Source organism: Ambystoma mexicanum, chromosome 6p (assembly GCF_040938575.1).
Source record: "Ambystoma mexicanum isolate Mex_15411 chromosome 6p, UKY_AmexF1_1, whole genome shotgun sequence".
NCBI lineage: Eukaryota > Metazoa > Chordata > Amphibia > Caudata > Ambystomatidae > Ambystoma > Ambystoma mexicanum.
Genome location: NC_090935.1, coordinates 1,153,970,640 through 1,153,997,995, shown reverse-complemented (window position 1 = coordinate 1,153,997,995; position 27,356 = coordinate 1,153,970,640). Strand labels below are relative to the sequence as shown.

Below are 27,356 nucleotides of genomic sequence, written 5' to 3'. Positions count from 1 at the left end.
TGACAACGTTTATGAGAGATGGAACAGAGCCTGGCTGAGGGGGATCCAAAGGTGAAGGTAATCACCCGACGTGAAGATTAACAGAAGGAACTTTTTGGTTTGTTGTTTTGGCACATCAGACCATTTGAATCAAGAGACTGTGCATAAGAAAAGACTTGGGCACAGAAGGCCCTGACATAGAGAAAAGGAACTGTAAGCTCATGCCAGAGAAGCCCAGGAATGTGCTGTGCTAAAAACTCCAGTCTTGTCCCGTGCTAAAAAACGTGGGGAAGGGAGACCCCGGCCATAGCATCCTGACTTATAATTTTGTGAACACTTCTTTCTTTTCTTGTGAACATTATCCCACACTATTTTGTAACATAGCGGTAAGGATTGAAAATAGTTCATTTTTTTTTTTAGTATACGCCCTTTTAATTTGACAAGACTCCACTAGGACTATTTTATTATTTGATGGTTGTAGCTTGCTCCCATCTTAGATTTAGGTTTAGATTAGGCGTTTATCTCACCTATTGTACAGTTCATAAACACCCTTGAACTGTGATCACTTGTGTCCGTCTTACTTTGATACCATGCCTTTCTTACAGTGGAAAGGGCCGAGGTACTTGTGTGTTTATATACAACGGGCACCACGCTCACGCCATGTCCTGGATCTGGGAACTCCCTGAGCCGTGTAACTCAAGACCGCTAGTGTAAACTTCCTGGGAACAGTGTTGTCTTGGTTCCAATCGCAAACAGCAGGCCACTAGTTGCAAATGCTTTTAAATAGTGGGTTGAAATGGTGTGTTTTCAAGTGCATATTTTGTACAAATTGTGTAAATAAAGCCATGCAATTTATATCCGTTTTGTGGAGGGAAAACAAATTCCAATAGATGCCTGTTCATCATAGTACACCGGAGCATTTTGAAACACATTTTCATGGTGGCTCTTTACAGAGAAAAATATGAGGCCTTTCTCAACAATGTTTGCAACCATTGATCTATGAGACAGACACATTTTCATCCTAGCAGTGCCCAAACAATAAATATGTGTGTGTTTACACAGGAAAAAACTGTTATTCACAGTTATTTGAAGGGAGCAAATGGGAAAACAATGAAAACATTGAAACACAGATTGTGAAAATGTTTGAAAACACTGGCAAAACACCCCCAGAAGTAAAACAAAATAAACACCTAAATAAACACCTAAAACTGGAAATCCTATTCACAAATGTTTCTTCTGCTTCTTCAGCACTACGTCTTTAGACTTCAATGGGTCCTTAATCCTTCAGTATTCTTTGGGTGTCTCCCTGTGCCTTCCCGGGCCCCTTCCGTGTACCTTTGCAGTTGGTACATCAGGGTCCTGCTCCACCGCAACACCGGTAAGCTTCTGCGGTTTCCCCTAGGCTCTTGATTCTTCCTACGGGGATCCCCAGCTGATCTCTTGCAGTGAGGGGAATCCCCTTCTCTTTGACCAGTGCAGACTGCTGGTTCTCCAGGGTTTCCCCAGTGAGAGATTCCAGCTTCCCTCAGTTCCCAACAGGCAGCTGGGGTTGAAGGATTCCCCCTCTCTTCATGTTGCAGTGGTCCACAGTCCCCTCCATTCCACAGTCCCTTCCATTCCAGCACAGAATTCCTGCTCCCTGCTTCTCCAGGGAAAGGGTGACAGCACTTCCTAGTTTCCCTCTATTTCTACTCTAGATGGACCAATCGGAAACCATTAACTATTAGACTGTTCTTTGTGGTTCTTAAGTGTAATCCTCATGCTTCCACGTATCTCTCTCCTCACAGTACTGAACTTTGAACTCCCTTGTGAGCCATTTGGGATATTCCTCGTCACAGTACTGGGAAAGGGATCTTCACTTATGTAATTCCTATTCTTCCTCATCCCAGTTCTTTCTAGGGTAATGGCATAGTGACCACAACTCATGAGCTTATCAGAGAGGGGTTTGTTCTTAACTTTGTATGAAGGGGCTTTAGGGTCAGGAAAAGGGCAGGGATACAGATTCCCTCTCGAGGTACCATTATAGAAAGGTGTTCATTCCTCCTTTCAGAGTGATGACGCCTTGCACTTCATCACAATATGGATACCTAAATCAGACCAATGGGGTTAAATGAATGATTTTAGTGCTCATAGTTGGGTGAGGAGGCTTATCGCTCAGTTTGCTCATTAGCAGGGTCACCATTGACAGCTCCATGTCAAGACTGCTACAAAGGGCAATTGCAAGAAGGAACCTGCCCAACGGCTATGACGGCTCCTATCGAAAGGTGGAAGTCCAACAGTACCAAGCTATGAACACACACTGCTGCTAGGCATGATTTAGATAGTAGGGCACGTGGGGTCAAAAAACTAGAAAGGGTCGGCAAAGAGGGAGAACAGGCAGAGTGGACACTGGACAGCAGCATACTAAAAAGGTGCCGAATGAGGGCAGGCAAACAAAACACACAGGGCAGCAATTTAGCAATGCAGAAAAATAGAGCAGGATAATCCACTAGGCTATGCAGTCAATTCTTGGTGCATTCTTAGGAGAGGTCGAGGGTATGGGGCAATGCAAGCCAGGTGTACAAAAAGACCACCATTACGCAAAGCAACAAGCATGAGGGCTACAACATTGAGCGTACACAACAACAAATGGAAAGGATACTTTTACCTACGTTGCCAACTGCGGTAGGCTCGGGAAATCATAGGTAAAGGAAAGGGAGAAGACTGGATTGCAAAGGGCTGGGAGACAATGACAACTAAGGCCCATTTAATTTGTTTTACATAATAAAAGATGCTCATAACTTTCGGATTTGTTTTCTTTCGGCGAAAGGAGGTTTAGGCTGTAAGACAATCTTTATTTCAAGAGACAGGGAGGGGGCGGTGGAGAGGAAGAGAGAGAGGGGGGTGGAAAGGAAGAGAGAGAGGGGGAGAGGAAGAGAGAGAGGGGGAGAGGAAGAGAGAGAGGGGGTGGAGAGGAAGAGAGAGGGGGGGGTGGAGAGGAAGAGAGAGGGGGTGGAGAAGAAGAGAGGGGGTGGAGAAGAAGAGAGGGGGTGGAGAAGAAGAGACAGAGGGGGTGGAGAGGGAGAGACAGAGGGGGGTGGAGAGGAAGTGAGAGAGGGGGTGGAGAGGAAGTGAGAGAGGGGGTGGAGAGGAAGTGAGAGAGGGGGTGGAGAGGAAGTGAGAGAGGGGGGTGGAGAGGGAGTGAGAGAGGGGGTGGAGAGGAAGAGAGAGGGGGTGGAGAGGAAGAGAGGGGGGTGGAGAGGAAGAGAGAGGGGGGTGGAGAGGAAGAGAGAGGGGGGTGGAGAGGAAGAGAGAGGGGGTGGAGAGGAAGAGAGAGGGGGGTGGAGAGGAAGAGAGAGGGGGGTGGAGAGGAAGAGAGAGGGGGGTGGAGAGGAAGAGCAAGGGGGTGGAGAGGAAGAGAGAGGGGGGTGGAGAGGAAGAGAGAAGGGGAGAGGAAGGAGAGAGGGGCGAGCAAAAGAGGGGAAGAGGAACAGGGGGAAAGGGGAGCGCAAGGGTGACTGAAACCTCCCAGGCAATAAGGCCACCAAACCGATGAAGGAAGCTCTCCTCGGCCTTCGACACCCTCAGACTTGCACAGCACACAAAAGACTCAACGCACTGAAACTTTAACATCCTCGACCTACAAACGTAGGTGAATGGGCATCACCTGAATTAAATTATATACAGCAAGTTTAATTGTTAATAGATACTGTTATTAAGTTTCGGGTGCATACCCTCAAGAATGCCTCCGCACAGGGGTATTGACAATTATAGCAATAAAATTGACCTAGACTGAAAAGCTGATGGTGTGGGTTGCACTCCCTTGGTCCAACTAGCTAGAAATACATTTAGTTATAATGGCTCTTCACTCTGAGCAAGTTTTCAATTACCAGAAAAGATTACATCCAGACTTTTGTTTAGAAAAGACCAAACTGTATTGGGTTACAACCACCTCTGAGCAGCCTTTGCCAAAAAGCAAAATCTGCCAATGCATTTCAGACTACACAGTCCATTCATCAGGGCAAGTAAAGTGGCTGTACATAGAGTATGGGAAGTAGTCAACAGTCCACATGGACCCAAAACAAGCAACAATACATCTGAGTTGCACTGTTTAAGAGATAAAGAAATCAAACAAACACCATTGTGACATTTGTGTTAATTGTTCAGGTCAACAACCCATCACCGGCATGTGATATATCATGGTTTAATCTAGACACATTGCCTGTAATTGCCATATTTGTTTGGATAAAGAAAAAGGTTCCATTGGCAAATAATCATGCTAATCAATGAATGAACTATCAATATGCAGCATTAAGGCAATTGGCTTAGGACACCCAAATGTTGGTAGGGAGGAAAAGAGAGGAGTAGAGTTCTAAAAGATTTATATGTCTGTTAGTGAACACAAGTATGCATCAATTGATAAATCCTTAGTGTCCAATTCCTGAATGAATGCTAGTACATTGATTACAAACAAAACATTCCCAATTAGTCAGGCCTCCACCTCAATTAGGAGCCAAATATATCCAGAACATGCCCAATAACATAAAAGTCGCACCTGGCAAAACCTGGTCCTGTAGCGATCCGTGAACCTCTCTACACAGATGGTCACGCCTGGTTCAATGAGATTAAAAATCCTGAAAGAAGGTATATAGTGTGGTTAGGGCACACCCCATTCTACTCATCATGTGGAACCAAAGCAACACAAAATGTAAATACCTGTTTAATGGTGAACAGTGTTTTCTCATCTAGAGCACACCAACACCACCCACTTGGCAAACAGCAAGAGGTGTCACACTAAAGATGAGAAATGCCGAGAAGCCGTAAATGTATGCTTAATACTGGCAGGGTTACTGCAAAATCTCTCCAAATGTCCTTCAGCTAGTGTAACCTTACCTGTAACGGCAACCTAATCATCACTGCACTGCCTTTCCTCCACTACAACTCTCCTCTCCGGCTTAATTGGTCTGACCACCTGGCAGTGCCTTTCAACATCCGGCACGCCACCCCAATCAAGAACTCCCAGCAGAAACCCATCAGACAAACCTTCAGATCCTTGAACTTCTCGGTGGAAGCCATCACGGAAGACCTCACCAACCTTCACCTCACATGGAATGAACTCCCCCAACCAGACAGACACACTAGTGGAAGCACTCAATGCCACACTCTCAGCCTCCCTCGACAGACACGCTGCTCTGAAACAACGCACCCACAACCTGAAACCGTCAGCACCCTGTTACATGCAAGAACTCAACTTCAGCAAGAGTTATCAGGAAATAAGAGAAAACCTGGTGCCGCTCCAGGACCACATACGACCTGGTGCTTCTCAAGGAACTATGAACAACCCGTCGCCTGCTACAGGCCATACCACACTCCATCCCTACCTGGCGATCACTAACAGCTCCCTAACTCAAGGAACCTTCCCAACAACCCCAAGGACAGGACAAACCAACCCTCTATTAAAAGAAACCACTCTGGATCCAGACAACCTAGCAAACTATTGTCCCATCACCCATCTTCCCTTCCTAGGTAAGATCATTGAGAAAGCAGTAGGCGCGCAACTGCAGCAACACATCAATGCCAACAATCTCCTCCAAACCTACCAATTCGAGTTCTGACCCAGATGCAGCATGGAGACGGCAACCAAACAGGTGGTCGGCAATGCCCTCAAACACCCTTCACGAAGGCCACCCCTGCTGCCTGGTTCTACGTGACCTCTCAACCGCTTTCGACAGACCACCAGGGGATCACAGACAACCTACATCGGCGCATAGGGATTAGCATACTTGTTCTACGCTGGTTCACGTCCTACCTCGCCAATCCCCAGCAGTTTGTTCAGATGGACTCCTCTTTATCGCCAATGATACCCTACACCTGTGGAGTCCTGCACGGTTCCATGCTCTCGCCAGTGATCTTTAATCTATACATGGAGACGCCCGGTGCCCTCCTAACCACACAACATCCACATCCACCAATATTCTGACGGCACACAGCTATACCTCAACATCGACTACATCAAGGAAATACACAGGCTCAGAATCTGCCTCTCGCTGATCCAGTCTTAGATGTCCAGTGCCTACTTGAAGCTCAACCCCTCCAAGACCGAATTCCTACTCCTCACCAACACCACAAAACACAGACATACAGACCTGGCTCAACATTGAACCTTGAAGGCTTCACAGCCGAGATAACCTCCTGCCCCAAGTCACTCGTGTTCTACATCGACAAACACCTCTCTTTCAAGACACACACACACGGCTAAGAAAACTAGACAGCTTGGTATCGGCTCTCCCTCCAGTGGAAAGTCGCACATTTCCTCCCACCGGACACCTTTAGATCCACTGTTCAATCACTAGTCCTATCCCACCTGGATGGGGGAAATGCACTCCTCGAAGGACTCCAGTCCTCCCTTGTGCCTCTGAGAAGTGCTCTACCCGCGGCCACACACCTCATCAAAGGTCTACGCAGATACAAACACATCACCCCAGCCCTCATCGACCTTCACTGGCTCCCACTGCATGCACAAATCACCTTAAAGTCTTGCTGCATCATCCATAATGCAGTCGCCCTCAAGTCACCAAGATACCTCACAGAGAAACTCACCATCTCCGGCAGACAGCGCACCACGAGAGGCCAGGACACATGCAGACTTCAAATCCGCTGCTGCAAAAAGGAAAGGACCAGAAAGCAAGCCTTCTCTGCCTACGCCCCAAGACTATGGAACCTCCTACCCGTCAGCATTAGACACTCCCTCATGCTCCTATAATTCAGAAAATAACTCAAGACCCACCTCTTCAAGGAGTCTCTCCTCCTCAACACCTAGGCCAAAAGATAAAAGTTTGCATCAAAGAAAAGAAATAGCTATTGAGCAATTAAGACCTTGAAGCTAATCACCATATAGTACCTAAAAAGGTTAAGGAGCCTCAGACTTTCAATTTTTCGCCTGTTTCAGAAGCAGAATTATCTAAAATAATTGCACAGCTAAAAACCACCAGCTGTTAGGGGGGATCCCTGCTCAGATATTCTGATTAAGGAGTGTTCTCCCATTCTTATTCCAGCCCTCATGAAATGTGTCAATGCTTCTTTTGCGCAGAATCGTGTTCCTGATGATCTTAAGAACCCTGGATCACTTTTATTGAAAAAACCTAATCTCTGTCCAATGACGTTTACCAACTAGAGACCTATTACCAACACTCCCTTCTGGTTGAAGATCTTGGACAGGGTTGCGAACTATCGCACCACCTGAATAACACTCAGATCCTCCACAAATACCAGTCGGGATTTCATCAATGTCACGGGACAGAGACAGCTCTCTTAGCCTTAAAATCTCAGCTGCTCCAAGTTTTGGATGGGGGCCAAACAGCCCTAATCATGATCTTAGACCTTTCGGCAGCCTTTGACCTGGTGGATCATTCCATCTTGTTCATCAGGATAAAGGATATTGCCCACTTCTCTGCTCAGGCTACCCAATGGGTCACTTCATTTATGAGCGGTAGACAGGTGAGTGGCCAGCGAGTCCGCCGAGGCAAAACCAACATGGTGTTTCCCCATGTTCTTATAACATCTTTATGATACCTTTTTCCATAAGCTAGAACATCAAGGGATTCTGTTCGGCAACTATGCAGACGACACACAATGTGTCATCCCCATCTCAGGTTCACATAGTGATGAGATAAATATCAACAAAGCGTATTGAGCTATTCAATGCTGGATGGTTTTGAATGGTCTGGCATTGAATAGTGCCAAAACAAAGCTCTTGATTGTTGGTCCTGACATTAGGCTTGCGAAGTTAGGTTCAATGTATAATAATTTCAATGTAGATAACTGCGATATTGAGGTTAAGACTAAGGTGAAGACTTTAGGCATCTTCTTGGATAACAACTTGAATATGAAAGCTCAGGCGAACTGCTTAGTTTCCTCGTCATCATATTTCATCAAGTTGTTCCGTCACCTCCGACCACCGATTTCCGAGAAAAATTCAGAGACCTTAGCTTGAGCCATTATTGGTTCTAAATTGGATTATTGCTGCAGTCTCCTAGTTGGCACCTCGCAAGCAGATTTCCACCTCCTCCAGGTTACCCAGATTGTAGCAGTGAGGTTTGTGACAGGACATGTATCAGATGCCAGACGGAGCTTGCAGTGGCTTCCTGTACAGGCCAGAGTGTGCTTCAGGATGCTAATCATCACCCATAAATACCTTAAAAGGTCAGATGCCACGTTATTTAATGGAAGCAATTGTAAAAAAGCAAATCATCAGATCCTTAAAATCGGACAATATGAACATTCTGTCCGCAATGGAGCTTTCAATATAGCAGCCCCGTTGGTTTGGAATGCCTTGCCTCCATTTATCGGAATCATTGAATCCACAGAAGTATTCAAGAAGAAACTCAAGACCTTACTATTCTGCTAAATCTTTCAATGCTCACTCTCTGCCATTTCAATCCCGGACTACCCCAATTTCATGAACAGTTCTGTCGTGTCTTGTTCTGTTTTTTGTTTGGGCCCTTAAGCCTTTGGGTACCGGAAGTGCGGTACAAATTAACAAACATAACAAAACAAACATCACGTCGTCAACCGTGCTACCTGACTCACTAGACATTGTCTGCCCCACTGATCTCCCCCGCTACCCTGTACAGCTGTACCCCTCCCCTGTATCCTACCCCCCCTCTGTATATCTGTTCTGTTATCTCTGAAAAGCACTCAGTTATGCATCTTGTGATGATTCAGAGATATGAGGCAGACACAGGTAGTGGTATTCCATCAAATAATAAAGGGATTTGGAAAAATACCTCACTAGCCCCAACTCTAAGAGGGAGTTGCAAGCCTCAACAAAACTAAAGGACCAGTCATCAGGATGTCCAAAATTAAGCTAAACTGTCCGTCCTGTGTCCAAAACCTATTCTGACCCTCACACTCTAAGTGCCACAAAACCTTCTACAAGGGAAAAATAAAGTGTCTCTTGGCTGTTCTCCTGCAGCCTGCCTCAGTTTCTGTACACTAAGTTCCAATATATAACGAGACGACTTAAGTGGTCCTAAAACAATGTTTCACAGAGTTCTAAGTAAGATTCTCTTACTTGTGTTCCATTTAACACTGGGGGAAGTGGTGTCCTACCCTTTAAGCAGATCCGATAATGCCAGGGGGGAGGAGTAATCCACTTCCCCTGGTCTTTGCTCAGATTTGCTAATTGTACGCAATTATAACATTAAATGTTCTCCCTGTTTTTGACAGAGTTTGTATACTCACTTGTCAAGTTCTGGCACTATCAATTTTACTTCCCTGAATCAGTGGGACGAGGAAGAGTATAGTAAACTTCCAACATGTCTATTCATTATTCCTCTTCAAGTGGTATGTTGGTTTCACTTTTCCCCAATTACCCTTGGTTCACTCGCCTGCCAAGTGTAACTATGCTCTGATAAAAGATTGGGATGACGAAGGACAAGGTTTCTGTTATTTTCACATAGTTAATAGTGCACAACTTTGCCTAGGTTCTTGTAGTTTTCCTTCTCTGGTAAAGTGGGTTTCCTCTCTTGGCCAGTTTAGCAATCTCTAGGCATGAAGCACCACTGCCTTCTCCAGTCCCTTAAAGCCGCTCCCTCCCTCCCTCACCCCCCTCCCCCCAACAGGTACCTTTTTTGTATTTAAAATCAGTCCAGCTGCGCGGCTTCTTTCCAAGATAGCTTGTTCCCTGCTCTGGGGCTTGCAGGGTCGTTTGCCGTTCGATTGGCGCCGGTGAGGTCCTCTTTATCTGGACTCCCTTGCAACAGATCCGCCACTCGGGACTGGACCTGGTGAAGCACGCTCTTTGGCTCAGTGCACCTGGTCTAAACGTTGTTGGCAGACGCCATCCACAATCAAACACTGGTTGCTTGGTTCTCTCTGTGGCCACCGCCGGGGCAGCTGGTGAATACTGCCTGCGTTCTGACACACAGGTCGCACTCTGTAGGGAGGCGGTCATACTATTGACAAGTTTTTGTCACGTTTTGCTTTGGCCGGACGGCTTTTCTTTAAGTGACCATCTATTAGCCAGATTTGGTAATTCTTACTTCCTCAACTGTCTCTTTCCCCATAACCACTTTTTTGCTACTCCATTCTCTTTCCTTTTCCGACTTGTCGCTTTCACTTCTGCATCGCAAGCCATTACAACAATTGCTAATGCTGCTTCGTCTACTACTACTCTCCTTTGGGTCGTCTTCCCTTTTTATCAAAGGATTATTTCCATTGAATGGAGAAATACTAGAACATTGCTTATGGTTCTCTACATCAGTGCAGGGCCTCCTCGTCTCAGTACCTTTAATATCAAAAAAGGATTCCTTGTTACAAAGATACCCTAGTTGGTCTGGTATATGCATTTCCTTATGAGGGAAAGTTCTAAGCATTTGGCATCAATGGAACTTAGTTCCTGGAGCAGCGTTTCTTTGGGGATAAATAGGGACATAACCCCTGGGTTCGTCACAATCTGTACTGTTGTACACCTCTGTAAAGCACTCTGTTGCTTCTCGAAGCTAGGTCCATGCTCAAAAAATACCATAATAAAAAGGTGGGGAGGAACCGAGAGAGAAAGGCAAAGACAGAAAGAGGATAGAAGCAGTGACATGGGCCTACAAAATACAACAATGTATTGGCTTGGTAAAGGGGAACTGCTGGGTGGAGGTGCTGAGGAATGTATGGTTCCAAGGTCCCCCAAATATACTGGCGATGCACTTTGGTGGGGCAGGGGAGGTAACAATTTAGCTCTGGTTATGCAGGGTCCTTGGGAAACATTTTTGGGAGCACAAAGAGTCTATGATCAGAAATGATCCTTTCACAGATTTGGAGGTGGGCCAAATCTCACAAAGTAGTTGAAGAATCATGGAGGTGCTTGAATGAAGAAAGTCAGATGTTTTTGAGCGGTATGTGTTGGATTTGTCATTCATTAATGATGCTCAGGATCCCAGATTATGTTGGATGTATACATTTAATCTGCCTGACTTTTATATGGCTATGATGCAAATGCCCATTTCGGGGTGTATTTGGGGGTATGGTTTGACTAAGGAGGTGGACCTAGTCCGGAATGGTGCAAGGGGGAAGCCCCCAGGACTAGCAAAGTAAAGGCTATATACTGGATGGTGGGCTGTTTGGGGCAGGCGAGGATTGAGAGGTGGGAAGTTGGCATATGGTTTATTTCAGAACTGTCCGCTGTTAACTTGTGATTATGACATGCTTCAGTCAGAATGCTGTGTGCTTGGAAAAGGATGGACAGGGGTGGCATAACTTCACTAAGAGATTTTACTGCAACAGTGCACTTAATAAAAGGTTTACAGGATATGGAAGTTTCAAGAGCTAGGTAAAAAGGAATTGAATAAATCCTACAAATCCAAAACAGAAATGAATGGAAAAGAATATGAGGAAACTGATTCTTATGAAAGTCCCTCTGGGGAAAGCTCCTACCACAGGGAGACAGGCAGGAACAGCTTGGACTAAAGACAGGGGGCCTCATTAAGAGTCCGGCGGTAACCGTGCCAGAAAAACCATCAGGCTACCACCGGCCCCATATTACCATTCCGCCTCCGTGATTCCCGGAATCACCAGGGCATTACGACCCCAGTGACCCGGGAATTCCGGAGGTGGAATTCTGCAAGTCCCCATTCTCATGGAGTCCTATAGGACTCCATGGGGATGGGAACAATGGAAACACTGGTTCCGTCTATGACAGAGCCGGTGTTTCCATTTGCGCCTGCAGGCGGGTGGTGTAAATCTCGCCAGGTCAGACCTTGCGTGAGTCACACCTCCCGCCTGCAGGACTCTTAATCAGTCGGTCCGGTTTTTCCGCCACCGTTCTTTCCGGACCGGCAGGGTTGTAATGAGGCACTTGGTCTGATGCCTGCCACCTGTCCACAAGGTGGCCCTCGCACAGACACCACCAAGCTCAGAGGTGCACTGTGTCCAACAGAAAGCAGAGACCAACTGCTTTTGGGATGAACACCCAAAGCTCAGTAAATGCAAAGTTGGCATCTGAACAGATGTGCCAGCATCCTTTTGAAAGCACCAGTAGGCATTCACTGCAATACAGATTGGCTCCTCCAGAGAAATTCCTGCCATCATGTAAGTAGTTCTATACAGTGAGGGAAGGCAGGAGATATTTTTGATTTTCATAGAAAGGACCTCCACCCACCTCCGCACGCATGTATCATTGTCCAATTATGTCCCAATACTCAGCTACTCTTTTCCCCTGCAAATTGTTTTATCCCTTCATGGTAGATCCAGGACTACCATCTATTGAAAACCAATTACCTCACAAACTGGTCCAAAGCTAATAGTTCTCAAGTACTCATTTACTGGAGGGGTCTCCAGGGCAGATGGGTATTACCATGAGGCCTTCCAGGTGTGGAGGGGCTATATCATATGGTATGATACCTTGGGTATTAACTACATCTCCTCGATTGTGGCATCTTGCTATAGTTCCAGGTTAGAACCTGGAACCTGTACCAGTTGAAGGTGAAAGTTGTTGAAGGAAGGCTGCTCGGCCGCAGGGTTTCTAAATGTAAAACCCTTTTTCCAGCTCTTCAGTCACATACCTCAATTTGGCAACGAGTGATGCGTGTTGGACCTGCAGTTGGTGAGAGGCTGGAGGGATGTTGGCATTTGTAGAGGCGGCATAGGCGCAGGGAACGAGTTGCCTGTGGAGCGGGTACACTGGCTCCTGATTAGAGACCCTGGTGGGCAGTGTTGGTTGAGGAGGCGCCGCAATACTGTGGCGAAAAGACATGTGACTGCACTGGGAAGATTGAGGGTTGCAGGGGGAACGGCGGTTGCGATAGGTTAAGAGTAAAGGACTCATCGGCATAGCACAACGTGGGGCCATTTTGGTTACCACAGATACAAATTGTTGACTGAATCCTGAGGACGAAAACGAGTGCTGCAACATGTTGCATCTTCTCCGTCCCAGTTAAAAGAAAATTAAAAAGTTGTATTTCTCTTGTGATCTCAGTAGTGTACTGGAAGAAAATACACAGTGAAGGAACAATGAACAAAGGAAGATGAATACAAAAGGAGATAGTAGAAGAAGTCGTACAAAATACATTAGGAATGCCAATCACAGTTCATCCCCCAGAAGCATTTTTGCCCAATCTGGGTTTACCTTCAATTCTTTGGAATGATTGGAGGCAATATTGGAGCAACTAACTGGGTGCAGTGAAGCATGAAGGGATGTCGCCATAAAAAGAAGAAAAATGTTTATGCTACACGCCCTTGGTCCGGAGGGACAGAAGTATTGTAAAATTCGCTCACTACCTGAGGATAATGGTGGTGAGGATATGGACGTTTATGAAAGAGCGCTCAAGCCATTGGATAACTATTATGGTCCGAAGACAAAACATTCATAAAACACAATTGAGCAAGGTTATGGAACACCGGTACACAATAGCTCCAGACTGTCAAAAATCAAATGGTGGCAATGACTGCTTCATTTTGCAGGATTTAATACATAAGAAGCATATGTTGTTAATACATCAAGAATTCTAGGACACTCGACAAATTACATATCACGTACATAACCTGGTACAAAAAGTGTTCATCCAAAAAAAGTTCTTTGGATCAAGATTCACAACAAATACATTCTCTATGGTCTTTTGCTCAGGACAAACCTGAGGAACTAATGTGCATTTTGTAATACAAGGTGCAGAAGTCACTGAACTGGACAGTGCATCAGTAAAGTACTGGGACAAAAGTCAACACAACTGTTTCGGCCTAAGTTGTGTTGACTTCTGTCCCATGTATTTGTTGTGAATCTTGATCCAAAGAACTTGTTTTGTATGAACACTTTTTGTACCATGTTATGTATGTGATATGTAATTTGGCGAGTGTCCTATAATTCTTGATGTATTCACGACATATGCTTCTTAAGTATTAAATCCTGCAAAAAGAAGCAGTCATTGCCACCATTTTATTTTTCACAGTCAGGAGCTAGTGTGTACCGGGGTTCCATAACCTTGCTCAATTGTGTTTTGTGAATGTTTACCTACCCTTAGAGCAGGGTCTTAACCAGGTGCCCTTTCTTGCAAATTAGCCCAAGACAAAACAGCCATCAACCACTATAATTTCTACAATCGCAAGCAAGAGAGCAACGAGAGTATGGAAGAGTATGTGAGTTATATTACTCCAAGAAACCTGGCTGTGACGTGCGATTTCACATCCAGGATGGGGACAATTTATTAAGGATCAGATTATCATTCACACTAATGCAGGAGCACTTATCCATGCGCAGGAATTCTACGTTGGAAAAAAATTGTGCTCCAAGGCAATCAACGAGAAGAAGAAAGTTAAAAGGCACGTAAGGAGGAGCAGAAGTAGGCCAAGTTGTTGCTGTAGTCAAGAAGAACACAAAGGGGACTACAGCAAAGAAGGAAGGTGAATACAAGAAGGAGGGTGAACCTAAAGATGAAAAGAAAAATTTCTTGACCCCGGCAGAGTACAAAAGCGGTCGATATTTTAGGTATGGAAAGCTAGGGCACTTTGCAAATTCAAAGTTGTGTCCCGTGATTCACCAGAAATGATTGAATTGCTGCATGAAGGTGGAATTTCGCTGTTGCATGCTGAAGAAAAAAGTGATGTGTGTGCAGGAGGATGAGGAAGACAGGACAGAGTAGTAGTAGTAGTAGTAGTGCGGAAAGCTGAAGAATATATTCGATAATGAAATGCCCTAGTTTCAAGATTAAAGTTGATTGGCTCAAAGTCAAGGTGATGGTAGCCAGCTGTTCGCCCTACTCTATTTTGACACCGAGTAGCTGCAGAAAACTACAAGAAGCTTGCTTGAAAGGGGAGCTCAGGAAATCCAACATTAAGAACCCAGCAGGGTTTTAAGAGAAGAGGATCAATATTATGGGGATGTTCCAAGCTGTGGTCGAATACAAAGGCAGGATGGATGTGGTGAGCCTGTACATGGCGAAGAAAGGAGTGGACATTTTGGTATGGCGTGAACAGGTGCCACTTGGTATTCGATTGGCCGCCACACTAAGGTGGAGGAGCAGTTTCTGAAAGTATTCAATGACAAAATAGGGTGCTTGAAAGGGTATGCACAAAAGTTAGTATTGAGAGCAGGGGCAGAGCCAATCAGTCACAAAGCAAGGCAAATACAGCTTCCAATAAGAGGAGCGGTAGAAAGGCAATTGGAGTGACGTTTAAACTGAGGAATAATTGAATGCATGGAGACAGGTCAGCCCGATAGTTGCCAGGAAGAAGAATAGCAAGGTCAGGATGTGTGTGGACCCAAGAGATTTGAACAAGAACGTTATTGTAGACACATTTCTGCGGCCGATGATCAATGAGATGCCCAACTGTTTTCGTCATTGGATCTCTTTGCTGCTTATTACCAGATACTGCTCATGGTGGTCAGTCAAAGGCACACGTCTTTCATCACAGCATTTGGCCTTTTTTTGTTATTGGCTTGGCGTCTGTGGTGGCAGTTTTTCAGAGTGTGATGAGTCAGATACTTAAAGGCATACCGGAGATTCCCCTGTATCAGGACGACATCTTGGTGTATTGGAAGGATGAGGCAGAGTTTAAGCGGTTGCATGAGGTTTTGAGAAAGTTGAGAGATAAGGGATTAAGTATTGAAGCGAGTAAATGCAAGTTTAGAGCGAAGGAGGTGGAGTATCTTGGGTATGATGTGAATGTTGAGTGTTACAAACCCAAGGAAGATGCCATGAAAGCGGTCAGGGATGCGCCCGTTCCTATAACCAGATGAACTGTTTATATTTTTAGGAAAGGCAGAGACCTATAAAAAGTGTGTGAAGAATTTTGCTAAATTGAGGCAGCGTGTAGGGAGATTGCTGAAGAATGGGGTTGAGAGTTTATTTGGGATGAGGAGTGCTAAGAATTATTGAGCATGCTCAAGTGAGTAATTTGTAATGCGAACAACCTGGGTGGGTGGTCAAGATTGAGGATGAATCCATAATTACTGTGTATGCCAGAGTGAGGGGGTTAGGGGCTGTATTGTCCCAGGGAAGGGGTAGTGATGAAAGGACAATATGCCAAACGTTAAGAGAGGTGACAGATTGTGAGAGTAGATGTTTAGGTGTTGAGAGAGAGCTGCTGGCATGTGTGGGGTGCGTGGAGTACTTCAGAAGGTATGTGTGAGGATTGCGTTTCCTGGTACACACAGAACAAAAGCCGTTGGTGAAGGTGCTGACAGTGCAAGGGATGATGAGGGCAATGCCTAGGACTGCCAGGGTGTGTATGCGAATGCTATAGTAAGACTTTGTGGTGGCGTATGTGCAGAATAGTGTTGCAGTCTTTCTATCAAGAGCACCACTGGAAGGAGCGAGTCATGGTGATGAGGGGGACGATGATTAAATAGTTGTGGGTTTAAAATAGTTGTGTATTTAAAAGAGGAGTTTGAGGATCAATATACTGTGATTGGTAGGGATGAGTGGAAGAGTGGCCTGGTTACAGACTTGACGCTAAGCAAGGTCATGGAATGGACCAGATGGGGGTGGCCGGTGAAGGATGTGAAGGACTAATGTAGAGGTTTTTGGGTGGTGAAGTGAAGAAGAAATTGACAGTAGAGGGGGGAGTTACTCCTCAGAGCTGGAGTGTTGGTAGTTCTGGAGTATTTCAAGGAAAAGTGGAGATAAAGCCCATTAAGGGCATCCGGGCATAACAGGTACTAAAAGGAAATTGAGGGAGAGGTACTGGTGGCCCAGGATGGATAAGATGATTGAAAGGAAGGTAAGAGTGTTTGCTGTGTCGGTATTGTGATAAAAGCATGGTACTTCACAAGCAAGAGTTGGTACCTATTGAGCCGCCAGAGGGTGCTTCGGGACCTATTGGGGTGGATGTTTCGTGGCCATATGAGAAGCTTGGAAAGGAAATTCAAGATTGTATTGATGGATTATTACTCAAAGTGGCAGGAGGTGAAACTGGTTAGGCAGGTGTCCATTCAGGACATTAACACGTTTATGGAGCAGGTATTTAGGCATGAGGGTTGCCTGTTTGAGGAAATCAGCGACAATTGGTTTCAGTTGAAGAGCGTCAAGATGGCTGGATATGCCAAGAAGAAAATTAAGAAGTGGAAGTTTACGCTGTTGTATCCTCCCACCCCCAGTCTAATGGGTCAGTGGAGAGATTTAACAGAGCAATTGTGGGTGCAGTGGAATAGGCGCTGAGGAATTGAATGAATGCGAAGGAAACTGTAAAAATGTTGTTGTGGAATGTCAGGGTAGCACCCAATGGAGTGACGGTGGTGTCACCCTTCAAGTTAATGAGGGGCAGAAAAGTAAATACAGGTCTCAACCCAGTTAGGGTGAACAAAGTTGTCTGGGGCAAGTTAAGGGTAAGAAGTCAGAGGGTGAGGAGAGTGTGATGAAGTTCTAGCAGGCACAAGGAAGTATAAGCAGAACTATGATAAGAGGTTGGGAAAGTCAATGCGTCCAAAGCTTAATGCATCTCCTAGTCGTGGATTAGGATAAAAAAATAAAAAAGGCACACAGGTGACTAAAGAAAGGTCTGCATTTTCAAAGCCTAAAAGAGTGGTGGAATTATTGCCTAATGCATTGAGATTGGAGGATGGATCTATGTGGAACATGGACAGGGCGGTGTGTAGGTGGTGTTGGAGTAATGGATGTGTCGAATGAGGATGGCGTGATTGATATTTACGTTGAAGTGGGAACAGGAGTGTGCGACATGAGTGTTGGGGTTGAGGAGTATTTGAGCAGTGGGAGAAGAGATGCTGAGGTAGCGCAAGGCAAGGTAAAAAAAAGTGAGGAGAGAGCCTATGTGGTTGAAGTATGTCAGATAATTTTGTTCTGACGTTGAGTTGCTGCTTCCAGTCTCAATTGTTCCTATTGTTTTTTTTGCTAAATAGTTCTATCTGTTTGCCAATTTTTAGTATTGTTCAGTTTTTTGCTGTTTAACAGTTTGCTTATTCTTCCATTTCACCGTCTTTGATCTTTGCATGCTTCTTGTGTTTATTCTTTCCTTCTACTTAATGTTATTATAGCAATTTACTTTTGGTCGCATGCATACTTTGTGGGGGGAGAGATGGTGTGGCATCTTATTATAGTTCCAGGTTCCAGGGTAGAACCTGGAACCTGTGTCAGTTGAAGACCAAAGTTATTGGAGGAAGGCTGCTCGGCCGCTGGGTCTCTAAATGTAAAAAAAGACTTACCTTTTTGCAGCTGCCATGCTTCAGTCACCTACCTAAAGGCTATCTTATAGCTTGGGGAATTTATAATCCGGACTGTGCTGGACATCTAATCAAGTTTTACCACCTTTTCAGCTTTCTATTGCAAAAATAAAGCAAGGTACTGACCGCAATAGCCACTAGAGCATCATGGTGGAGTTACATAGTGCAGCCACTGAAAATATATCTGGCCAAAGGGCTGACCTGAACTACAAGGGTCCTACCAGCCACAAGCCTAGATTAATTGCGTAATGCGGAGGGCTTGGTGCAAGTGAGTGAAGTGCGGGAGCCTGAAAGCTGTTCCAGGCCCCAAAAGATGACATGGTCACAAAGAGGTCGGAAATGTAAGAAGAATTGGTCATGAAACGTAGGCAAGAGGCCAGAATCAAGACGGAAAGAAAACATTGTGTCAGGAGACCAGGATCCAAGTCCCAAATAACACAGGGGACAAAATAAATGATCACAGGATCAGGGGACAAGAGTACCAAACCAGGAGGGACTGTCAAAGTCCTGGGGTAAAGGCTAGCAGCTAACTAGGTATGCATTTGTGCGGCCGGAAATGGGGTTAGCAGCTAACTGGTGGAGCGCTTGTGCAGATGTTCCAGGCAATGTATACCGAGTGATACCAGTATGAAAATGTATTTATTCCTACCTCAGTGAACTTAGTTAGGACATGGGCTCAGCATAGAATTATGAGACGGTTACTGTTACGGACCACCTGTATGTTAACTCTTGCCAATAATAAAGCAGCTGAAGCCGCCTTCTACCCACATACAGTTGCGAGTGTTCATTGAATGTTAGATGATGCAGACAGGTGGCACCGGTGGGGGTCGCAGAGGGTGATGTAGGAACTGCAGTTGAGACATGCTGGTATGGGCACTATTATTATCCAGTTCTCGCTTTGGATGCATGAATTTACTGCTGATGCTTTGTGAGTTTTCTTTTCTGTCCTTTCCTACTTTTCAGTGTTTCTATGGCAGGGTGTGTATTATGTGAAACAAAACTGGATGGCGCAAATGACAGGTGTTTCTGAGATGGATGGTGGTGATTGATGTACTTGTTTAGTTTGATTGTTAGTTACGTGAATGTGGATACGCTTCCTTGGTTGAGAATGTTGTATAGGTTTTACAGATGTGCAGGAGTGCGTAAATTTGATTGTCTCTGAATGCCTGGGTTGTGATATCTTGTTTGTATGTTCAATTGAAGAGAGGGAGATGTGTAGTATTGTAGTTATCTATCTGCAATGTGTGCATACAGTGCTGCTTGTAGAATACAGCTATGTCACATAGAATGTTATGGGACCTAAGAGTTCCAAAAGCTTCAGTTGGACACACAGGATGGGAGTACCTTACTGAAAGGATGTCATCTATGTATCTCCCTGCCTTTCTAACTAACTAGCCCTGTAACCAAGTAATAAACTTACCTTTTATATATATATACTGGTCTCCTGGCTTTACCTGTATTCAGATGTCTTCATACGATCCCCGATATTACATATGGGCACTATTATTATCCAGTTCTCGCTTTGGATGCATGAATTTACTGCTGATGCACCATGTCCCGGAATACTGCCACTTGATGTGGAGTGGATGTAGGTGAGTGAGAGTCTCAAGCCGAAGAGTGATTGGCTGAGAGAGGAATAATTCCCAAGGCCAAATGGTACCTAGGTCACCCAGGTTCAAGCAATGCATCAACTTCGCTTCAAATGAGCACAGGCAGCAAACAGCAGGCAATAACAGGGTTTGCAGCACCAGCGGCAGTTAACCTTACTGAAGATACAAGCTGCATCTGGAGAGGCTGGCAGGTGGCAGCAGCTGGGCAAGAATTCCAAACCGCAGGAATTGGGTGAGAGTGAGGGAGAGGTTTCAAGGAATCCCACCTCATGTTCACCCATGATCAAGCAACAGCTCAGCTCCAACTTTAAATGGATGGCGCTTGCAAGAGCTTTCTGCAAACATTCTGCAACACATGACTCATTTTAAGTAAAGAGGAAGACCTTTTCTTCTCTGGTAGTGAACTTTTCATCCTTTTTCGTAGGACTTTACCGGACAAAATCAACTCGGTTCAGGTAAGGAGGTAAAGGAAGACAGACGAAAATGTGGGTCCTAGGGTAACGGGCAGATCATCCCATTTAAAATAATAATCTGTCCAGTTAAAAGCTGCGCCGAAAAAGCACAGATGGAAAGACAAGGATCCCTGGTGACATTTCTTAACTTCCAGACTGCTGTGTTCTCTATTCTGCTTTTTTTATATACTACGTTCAATAATATTTTATGATAGCCATCGCCGGTGTCCTCTGTGCCCTGGCAGAGAACGTGATTGAATTTCCTGGAAACATGTTTTCATGGTTTGCCCTGGCTGGCGCGTGGTTATTTTTATTTCTAATTACACTGAATGAAAAGCATTTGCTAAAAAGGAATACATGTGTCTTATCTGCCCTAGGCACGGCTTCCTGCTCATTGTGATAGTGAAACGGAAGAGGCAGCCAGCACCTTATTAATCATTCTGCGGTAATGGCACAGAGATGCATAATTTAATAAATAACAATGCCGCACAAGACACAAAGGGACTTATTCTTCAGAAGAGCAACAACCGTTGCCTTTCAGAAAGGTCCCTGGTCATCGTATTGCAAACCAAACAAGAAAAAAGCTAAAACGCAAGACCTCTCTAACTGCCAATTTTAATACGTATTCCACAACCAAACAACAATCACATCACGCACCTTCGTTTCCTAAAACTTTGTGATCAATCTAACAACAAATTTCATTTGGAATTTAAAACGAGTCATGAACAGTAGAGCAATACCAGAAGACCTTTCAAGCTTTCCACTGAAAAGGATTACTGTCCATTTTGCTACTAACAGAAAATACCATGTTTGCACAAATACCCAAGCAGGGGCTGTCTCCCTCCTGTTGTGTGCCCTTTGGACTTTAAGGGCAGGCGAAGTGTCTGCATGGTTCAACAACGAAAACAAATTCTGCTAGTGAAGAAAGCACAGATACATTCACACCCAAACGGCTTTGCAGCTCAAACTAAGCAATTCCAGCACACAGAACCTGCCATTAAACACAGGAAGCAGGGAAATAACCTGGGCATCTGTACATATTTGTACCAACAGGCTTGCTTCTTCCATTCGCCACCTTTGATAACCCACCAAGGAAAAAGGTGCAGAATGAGACATTTTCTCAACTTTGTTATAACTACCAAATTCAAAACACTGCAAACCAAACTTTGTGAAAAGTTCTGAAGGGGCGGCGACCAGCCCACTGATCCGTGTCCAAACCTTGCTCCCGCCTTGCCAAACCAAGTCCCTGTAGGCAAAGCTCCCCCAAACTATTCTTGTCTGAGCCCTGCCTGCCCTTGTAGGTGTTCCTGGGCTGAGGGTGTGCTGTTTTGATGGGGGAAGCTGAGCCCTCATCGATGCATCCAGCGCCCATGCCGCTTAGGCCATAAAGGGGCGCTGGTCGTGAGAAGAGCGAAAAACCCTTCCCGCTTTTCCACGGCTCGTTAGTAGTCTGTATATTGCCACTGGTCGCAAAAACGCTGCCGCGCCAAAGGTGGGTCCATGCCCACCGTGGCTCCCCCCTTCCTTCTCTAATAATTCCAGCAGTTTAATACATAAATTCCAAAAGAACAGATCCATGCCTGCTGATGACAAATGTACGCCGTCCTTCACATAGTATTCTGGGGATTTTAAATTTATCAAACCATGCCTGACCTGCGGGAAACCTCTGCCCCTGCAGAACTTGACCATTGCCCAGTTTAATTTCCTCCTTGATTTCTCCACTGCGGAATGGATTTCTGCATCCCACCATTCCTGTCTCTGAATAATCTCGGACCAGATCTCCGTCTCGCCCAACTGCGAGGACAATTCCTGTAGGGTGAACATCATGTCCCTCATCAACGACCCCTACCCAAGCTCGTCAGGTCATTGCCACCTAGATGGATGATCAATACGCCTGGCCTGTGCTGCTTGCCCAACAATTTGTCAATGTGCCTGTGCAACTGTGCCCATCTCATCCCGGGCAACCCATGGCACCAGATCCGGTATTCACCAGCACTCATCCTCTCTCTTTCTGCTGTCCAGCTGGCCCCGGCCCTAGTCACAAAAGAATGCCCCACTACCCAAACGGACCGCCTCCTCCTTCAGGCTGCTCTTAAATTGGAGGGAGATGAGAAGGTGAAAAATTGATACTACATTTTGTCTGGCCTTATGTACCTCCTGAAAAAACCCAACTTCCAACCCCCGATTCTCATGATTGCCTCGGGACCCATGCCCAGCTCGGCTGCTGATGTTAGCCGCCCTGATTCTAATCGAGTGTGTTCCAAACACTCCTCCTGCTACTCCCATCCCTTTCAAAGCCATGTCCATCACGCTCCTGAACTGGAACCTGCTCAGGGCTGACCCATCCCTGTGCAAGAATAGAGAAGACCCTGCACCCGCCTGTTGCCACACCTGTAGGTAAGTCATCAGCACTGCTACAGGACACACTATGCTCCCCTGGATGCTACAAAGGATGACTGGCCTCCCTTTTCCCTTCTGATCGGTCTTGGATTTTCTTAGGTAAATGCACACCATTCCTTTGATAATTGCACATCTTCCAACCTTAAAAACCCAGAGCCCCATCCCTCTCTATTCTCAGGTACCAGCTCGCTTACTCTGAAGGCTCCAAAAGGCGGCCAAGGAAAAAGCTGGCGTGAACAAAACCCTCTCATCCTCGCTAACGCAAACCGTACGCAGGGTTTCTATCAAACTGTGCAATTTGACAATATCAATGGGCCGCCTTGCGTCAGACTTTCTCTCAGATTGCTTTGCCCACCCCTTCATTGCCATTACGATGTAATGCTCCTCGGTGGGATCAGGCTTTCCACCCTACCTTGTAGTAATGCGCTATCACTGCCAAATGATCAGACATCCAGCATCTGGTTTTCCCAGACCGCCATCCCCATCCGACAATGGCGCGTACTGGTGGTCCCCTTTGCTGCTCTGTCAAAATGTCTTCTTGAAATTGCAGGAATTGCTCCCAGCATCCCCTGTACCTCCTTGCTGTGCCCGGGGCCAGGGAAGTGTGGATTAGGGGGTTAAGATTTCCCCAATCATGCCCCACCACTGCACCTTGAAAGGTGTCATCCTCTTGCTTGCCTCTGGATAGGTTCCCCAGAAATTTCTCCCACTGCAAACGAGAGAGTCAGCTGCCTCTTTCTTCACTCCTGGAATGTGTCGTGTTCTTACCTCAGAGTTCAATTTGAGCAAGCTTGTTGTCAGTTCCCTCAGTAACCTCAGTACCCTCAAATTGTTGGATGTCCCCCGATTAATGATTTGGACCACTGCCAGGTTGTCTGACCACAGAATCACCCATCTATTCGCTAAGGACTTTCTCCAAAGCCTGAAAGCAACCACGATAGGAAACCGCTCCAGCAAAGTGATGTCCCTAGTAATTCCCTCATTATGCCATGCTGCCGGCCAGGCCTGCATGCACCAATCACTCCCCAGAATAGCCCTGAAACCATGGGACCCTGAAGAGTCAGTAAAAAGCCTGAGTTTGTCGCTAGTGGCACACTGCTCCCGCCACAGTAGTACCCCATTGAAATCATCCAGGAAACCATCCCACATTTTGAGATCCTCCTTAACCTCTGCCCCCAGCCGCACCTGCTGGGAAGCGTGTTGCAGACCTACAGTCTTGAGTTCAATGCTCCTGGCGAACATTTTCCCTGCCGGCATCACCTTACCCGCAAAGTTCAAGTTCCCCGCCAAAGATTGCAGCTCCCTCAGAGTGGCCTTACTCCTGCCCCTCAATTCCCTGAACGCTTTTCTAAGCTTCACCACTTTGTGGAAGGGAAGTCAAGATTGGCGAAGGACAGAGTCTATCTCAATTCCCAGGAATGTAAGCCTTGTGAGTGTGCCCACTGTATTACCCTTCACCAAGAGGACCCCCATCTCATCCATAAACGCCTGGAACCTGCTCATGAGCGCATTAGCACCCCGCCCTGAGCCCTCCGCTTCAAATCATACTCCAAAAAGGTACTGATTCTTTCAATATAAGCGCAAGAAATAGCCCAACCCATCGTTAGGCACCTGTCATAGAAGTAAGAGTCCTTCACTTTGAACCCCAGCAAATGGTAGCTTTCCTGGCTAATTGGCAGTAGCCTGAAGGCTGACTCAATGTCAGCCTTCCCCATCAGAGTGCCTCTCCCCAAGGCCCTCGCTAGCTCTATAGCCTCACCAAATGAAGAATAATTAACACTGCAACTCTCTTCGGCTATGCCATTGTTTACAGACGCACCTTCGGGGCAGACTAGGTGCTGTATGAGGCAAAGCTGCCCGCCCTCCCTCTATGGTACCACGCCCAGGGGTGACACTACAAAGTTTCCAATGGTGGGGGAGTGAAGGGGCCCGCCACCCTACCTATCCATCTATTCTGGTTTTTATATAGCGCCCTATCGCCCATAGGCCTCAGAGCACTCACAACAGAGACGGAAACAAAGTAAAACACAAGACTACAAAGAGAACGAGATAGAGATTCTATTAGACTTCTTCTTCGTTGAACAGATATGTCTTAAGCAGTTTCTTTAAGATGGTAAGAGACGTGCTGTTTTTTATGGGAGATGGCATAGCATTCCAAATCATCAGAGCCCAGTGAGTAAAGTTTGTGCCACCAACTCTTTCCAAGGTTTTCTGTGGTTGTTGCAGATTATTTTTTTCATTAGATCGTAGAGTTCTTTGAGCTGGGGCCTTAATTAGTCCCTTAGTGAGATAATTAGGAGTGATGCCTGTCTAACATTTGAAGGTCATAACTGAGCATTTGAATTTTATTCGCTATTAAACTGGTAGCCAGTGAAGTTTTTTCCCCGGCAACTGATGTTTTCTCCCGCCGGCTCAAGCCCCAGACCGCCCTAACTGCACCATTCTGAATGGTCTGCAATCTCTCGATGTTAGCCTTCGAGGTACCCATCCAGAGACTATTGCAGTAGTCCAGTTTGGAGTTAATTATAGCTCCTACAATAAGCGCAAGATTTTGTTGTGATAGATATGGTCGAATTTGCCATATGAGATTGATGTAAAAGGCGCATGTGGATTTAAGATAGGAGACCTGTCTCTTATACGAAATATGCGAGTCCATAAAAATGCCCACGGTCTTAACATGCTTAGATAATTCGATGAAGCTTTTGTTTATCTTGATTTTTTTGTATTGTTGATCAAGTTTCCCTATTTTCTGAGGTGTGCCAAGAATGAGTTCTGTTTTTGCCTCATTAAGGGCCAAAGAGTTGTTTGACATCCACTTTGGGATAGCATTGAACACTTTGTTTATTCTTTCCACGTCCTTTTCATAGGAACCTGACAATTCAAAGACCAGCTGGGTATCATCAGCGTAATTTGTGAATTGAACACCCAAGTTTTTAAGCATATCGCATAGGAGTTTTGAGAAAATGTTAAAGAGCAGAGGCGACAGGCATGAACACTGCGGTACACCACAGGTCAGCAGTGTTTTTAGGGAGCTGAAATTGCCCTTTACGACTGCGGCCATTCTTGGAACTAGGAAAGATTTAAACCAATTTATTGCTGGGGGGGGGGGAAGGGGGACATCTGCCAATGGATTTCAATCTCTCAGCCAAGAGAGAATGGTATATAAGATCAAAAGCTGAGGAAAGGTCAAGTAGCATAAGTAGGACAGTGTTTCCTTTCTCAACAGTACTAGCAATGTTGGCCTGGAGATCCAGAAGCGCAGTCTCTGTTCCATGTTTGGCCCTAAATCTGGATTGCTCATTAGCCAAGACTTTGTTGGTATCTATGAACTTCTGGTATTTTATGTAGGCAATCCTGTTGATAATTTTAAGCAGGAATGGCACGTTTGTTATGGGCCTAAATTTTCCTGGTATAGAAGGATCCAGGTTTTCCTTTTTTATAAGAGGAGTAATCCATACTTCCTTAAAATCAGCAGGAACATAGGCTTCTTCAAAATATTGATTTACAAATTGCGCAGCCCATGGTGCAAAGGTGTCTGCGTAATGTTTGAAAAGCTTGGCAGGGAAAATGTCCCCCTGGCAGGAAGATGGCCTCAACTTATGAATCACTTCCAAAACCTCTGAAATTGAGACCTTTTTGAAAGAGAAAAGATCTAAATTACCATTTAGCACATCACTCTTAACGGTAGTCAAAGTTAAGTGAGTTAACTCATGATCAGAAAACAAGTTTTTTTGGGTTTCAATACCCTGTTGATGTTTTCTAGTTTTTTCAGAGAAACCTTCATGATTCTCTTGGCACAACTTATTGCTCTCTTGACCTAGGTGTGTAATTGGAAGATCTTTCAGTTCTTTAAGAATTGAACAGATGTCCTTAGATTGGGATTTTACTTGCTGAATCCTCGCATTTAAGTGTTCAGCTTTGGATCGAAGAATGGTCAGTTTGTAATCCTTAGCAGCTAGCTTATAAGATGCTATTAATGCTACAGATTGGTGTTTTCTCCAGAGGGTTCGGCCTTACGCTTATTTCTTCTGGCTTCAAGAATATCCTTTGAGAACCACTTGTTCACATTGGTGGATTTGTTACTTTTTCTTAGGTTTAATGGGGGCCAATTCATCAAAGGCTTGATTAGTTGCCTTTCTAAAGGCCTGAGTGAAGGAATCCAAGGATGTGTGCTGATGTAGTGGGGGCAGGACAGGACCGATCTTATCTTTAAAAGCCTCACTGGTTACTGCCTTTCTGTTACGCCAGGTTCCTACAGGTGGAGATTTTGTGGGGCACCGAGTTTGTCTATTAGTGATGTGACAGGTAAAATTGAGGTGATGGTAATTTCCTGGTTTTTACCCAGCTTGATCTCGTTAGCAATTTTCTGTGCCACCACCTCCAGCATTCTCTCAGCTGATTTCAAATGGTCTGCTTCCCTGCTCCCCGCTGCCCCGTTGTAAGGGATTCTAAACACCCACCTGAAACTTCCCGAAGCAATTTAGCATCCGCGCTAAGGTGATATGGATTCAAGAATGGAATCAATTTATGCAGGAGTACAGGAGTGGGCAAGTGTGTTTCAATTAGCCCTCTCTTTGGGTTTTGCGCTACCCTTCTGCTTTACCTCATCGGAAGATGTGCCGTGATTCCCTGCACCTTTGCTACCTGTGTGCTTGAATCTGCAGATTTTGCCAAAGGGGCAATAACCCTGCTCAAACATCCAGCAAACAGCCTGCTCCCCCTGCTGATAACTGGGACGACCATTCCAGGAGGAGCACCCGCGAAAGGACCCCCCTC

At 45.5% G+C, this 27,356-nt stretch overlaps 1 protein-coding gene across 5 annotated transcripts in view; it reads right to left on the bottom strand.

Annotated features, from left to right (window-relative positions):
* Positions 1–27,356, bottom strand: part of LOC138510254 (tight junction protein ZO-2-like) — a 1,104,514-nt gene that overhangs the window by 773,450 nt on the left and 303,708 nt on the right. For 2 of the 5 annotated variants that reach the window (XM_069625778.1, XM_069625774.1), the window contains exon 3: positions 4,514–4,592. The exons of the other annotated variants lie outside the window; for them this stretch is intronic. Coding sequence is in view for 1 of the 2 variants with exons in the window: in XM_069625774.1 (XP_069481875.1) it covers positions 4,514–4,592 (79 nt within the window). In the remaining variant the exon portion in view is untranslated. The remainder of the gene's footprint in view (positions 1–4,513; positions 4,593–27,356) is intronic. 5 annotated transcript variants of the gene reach the window in all.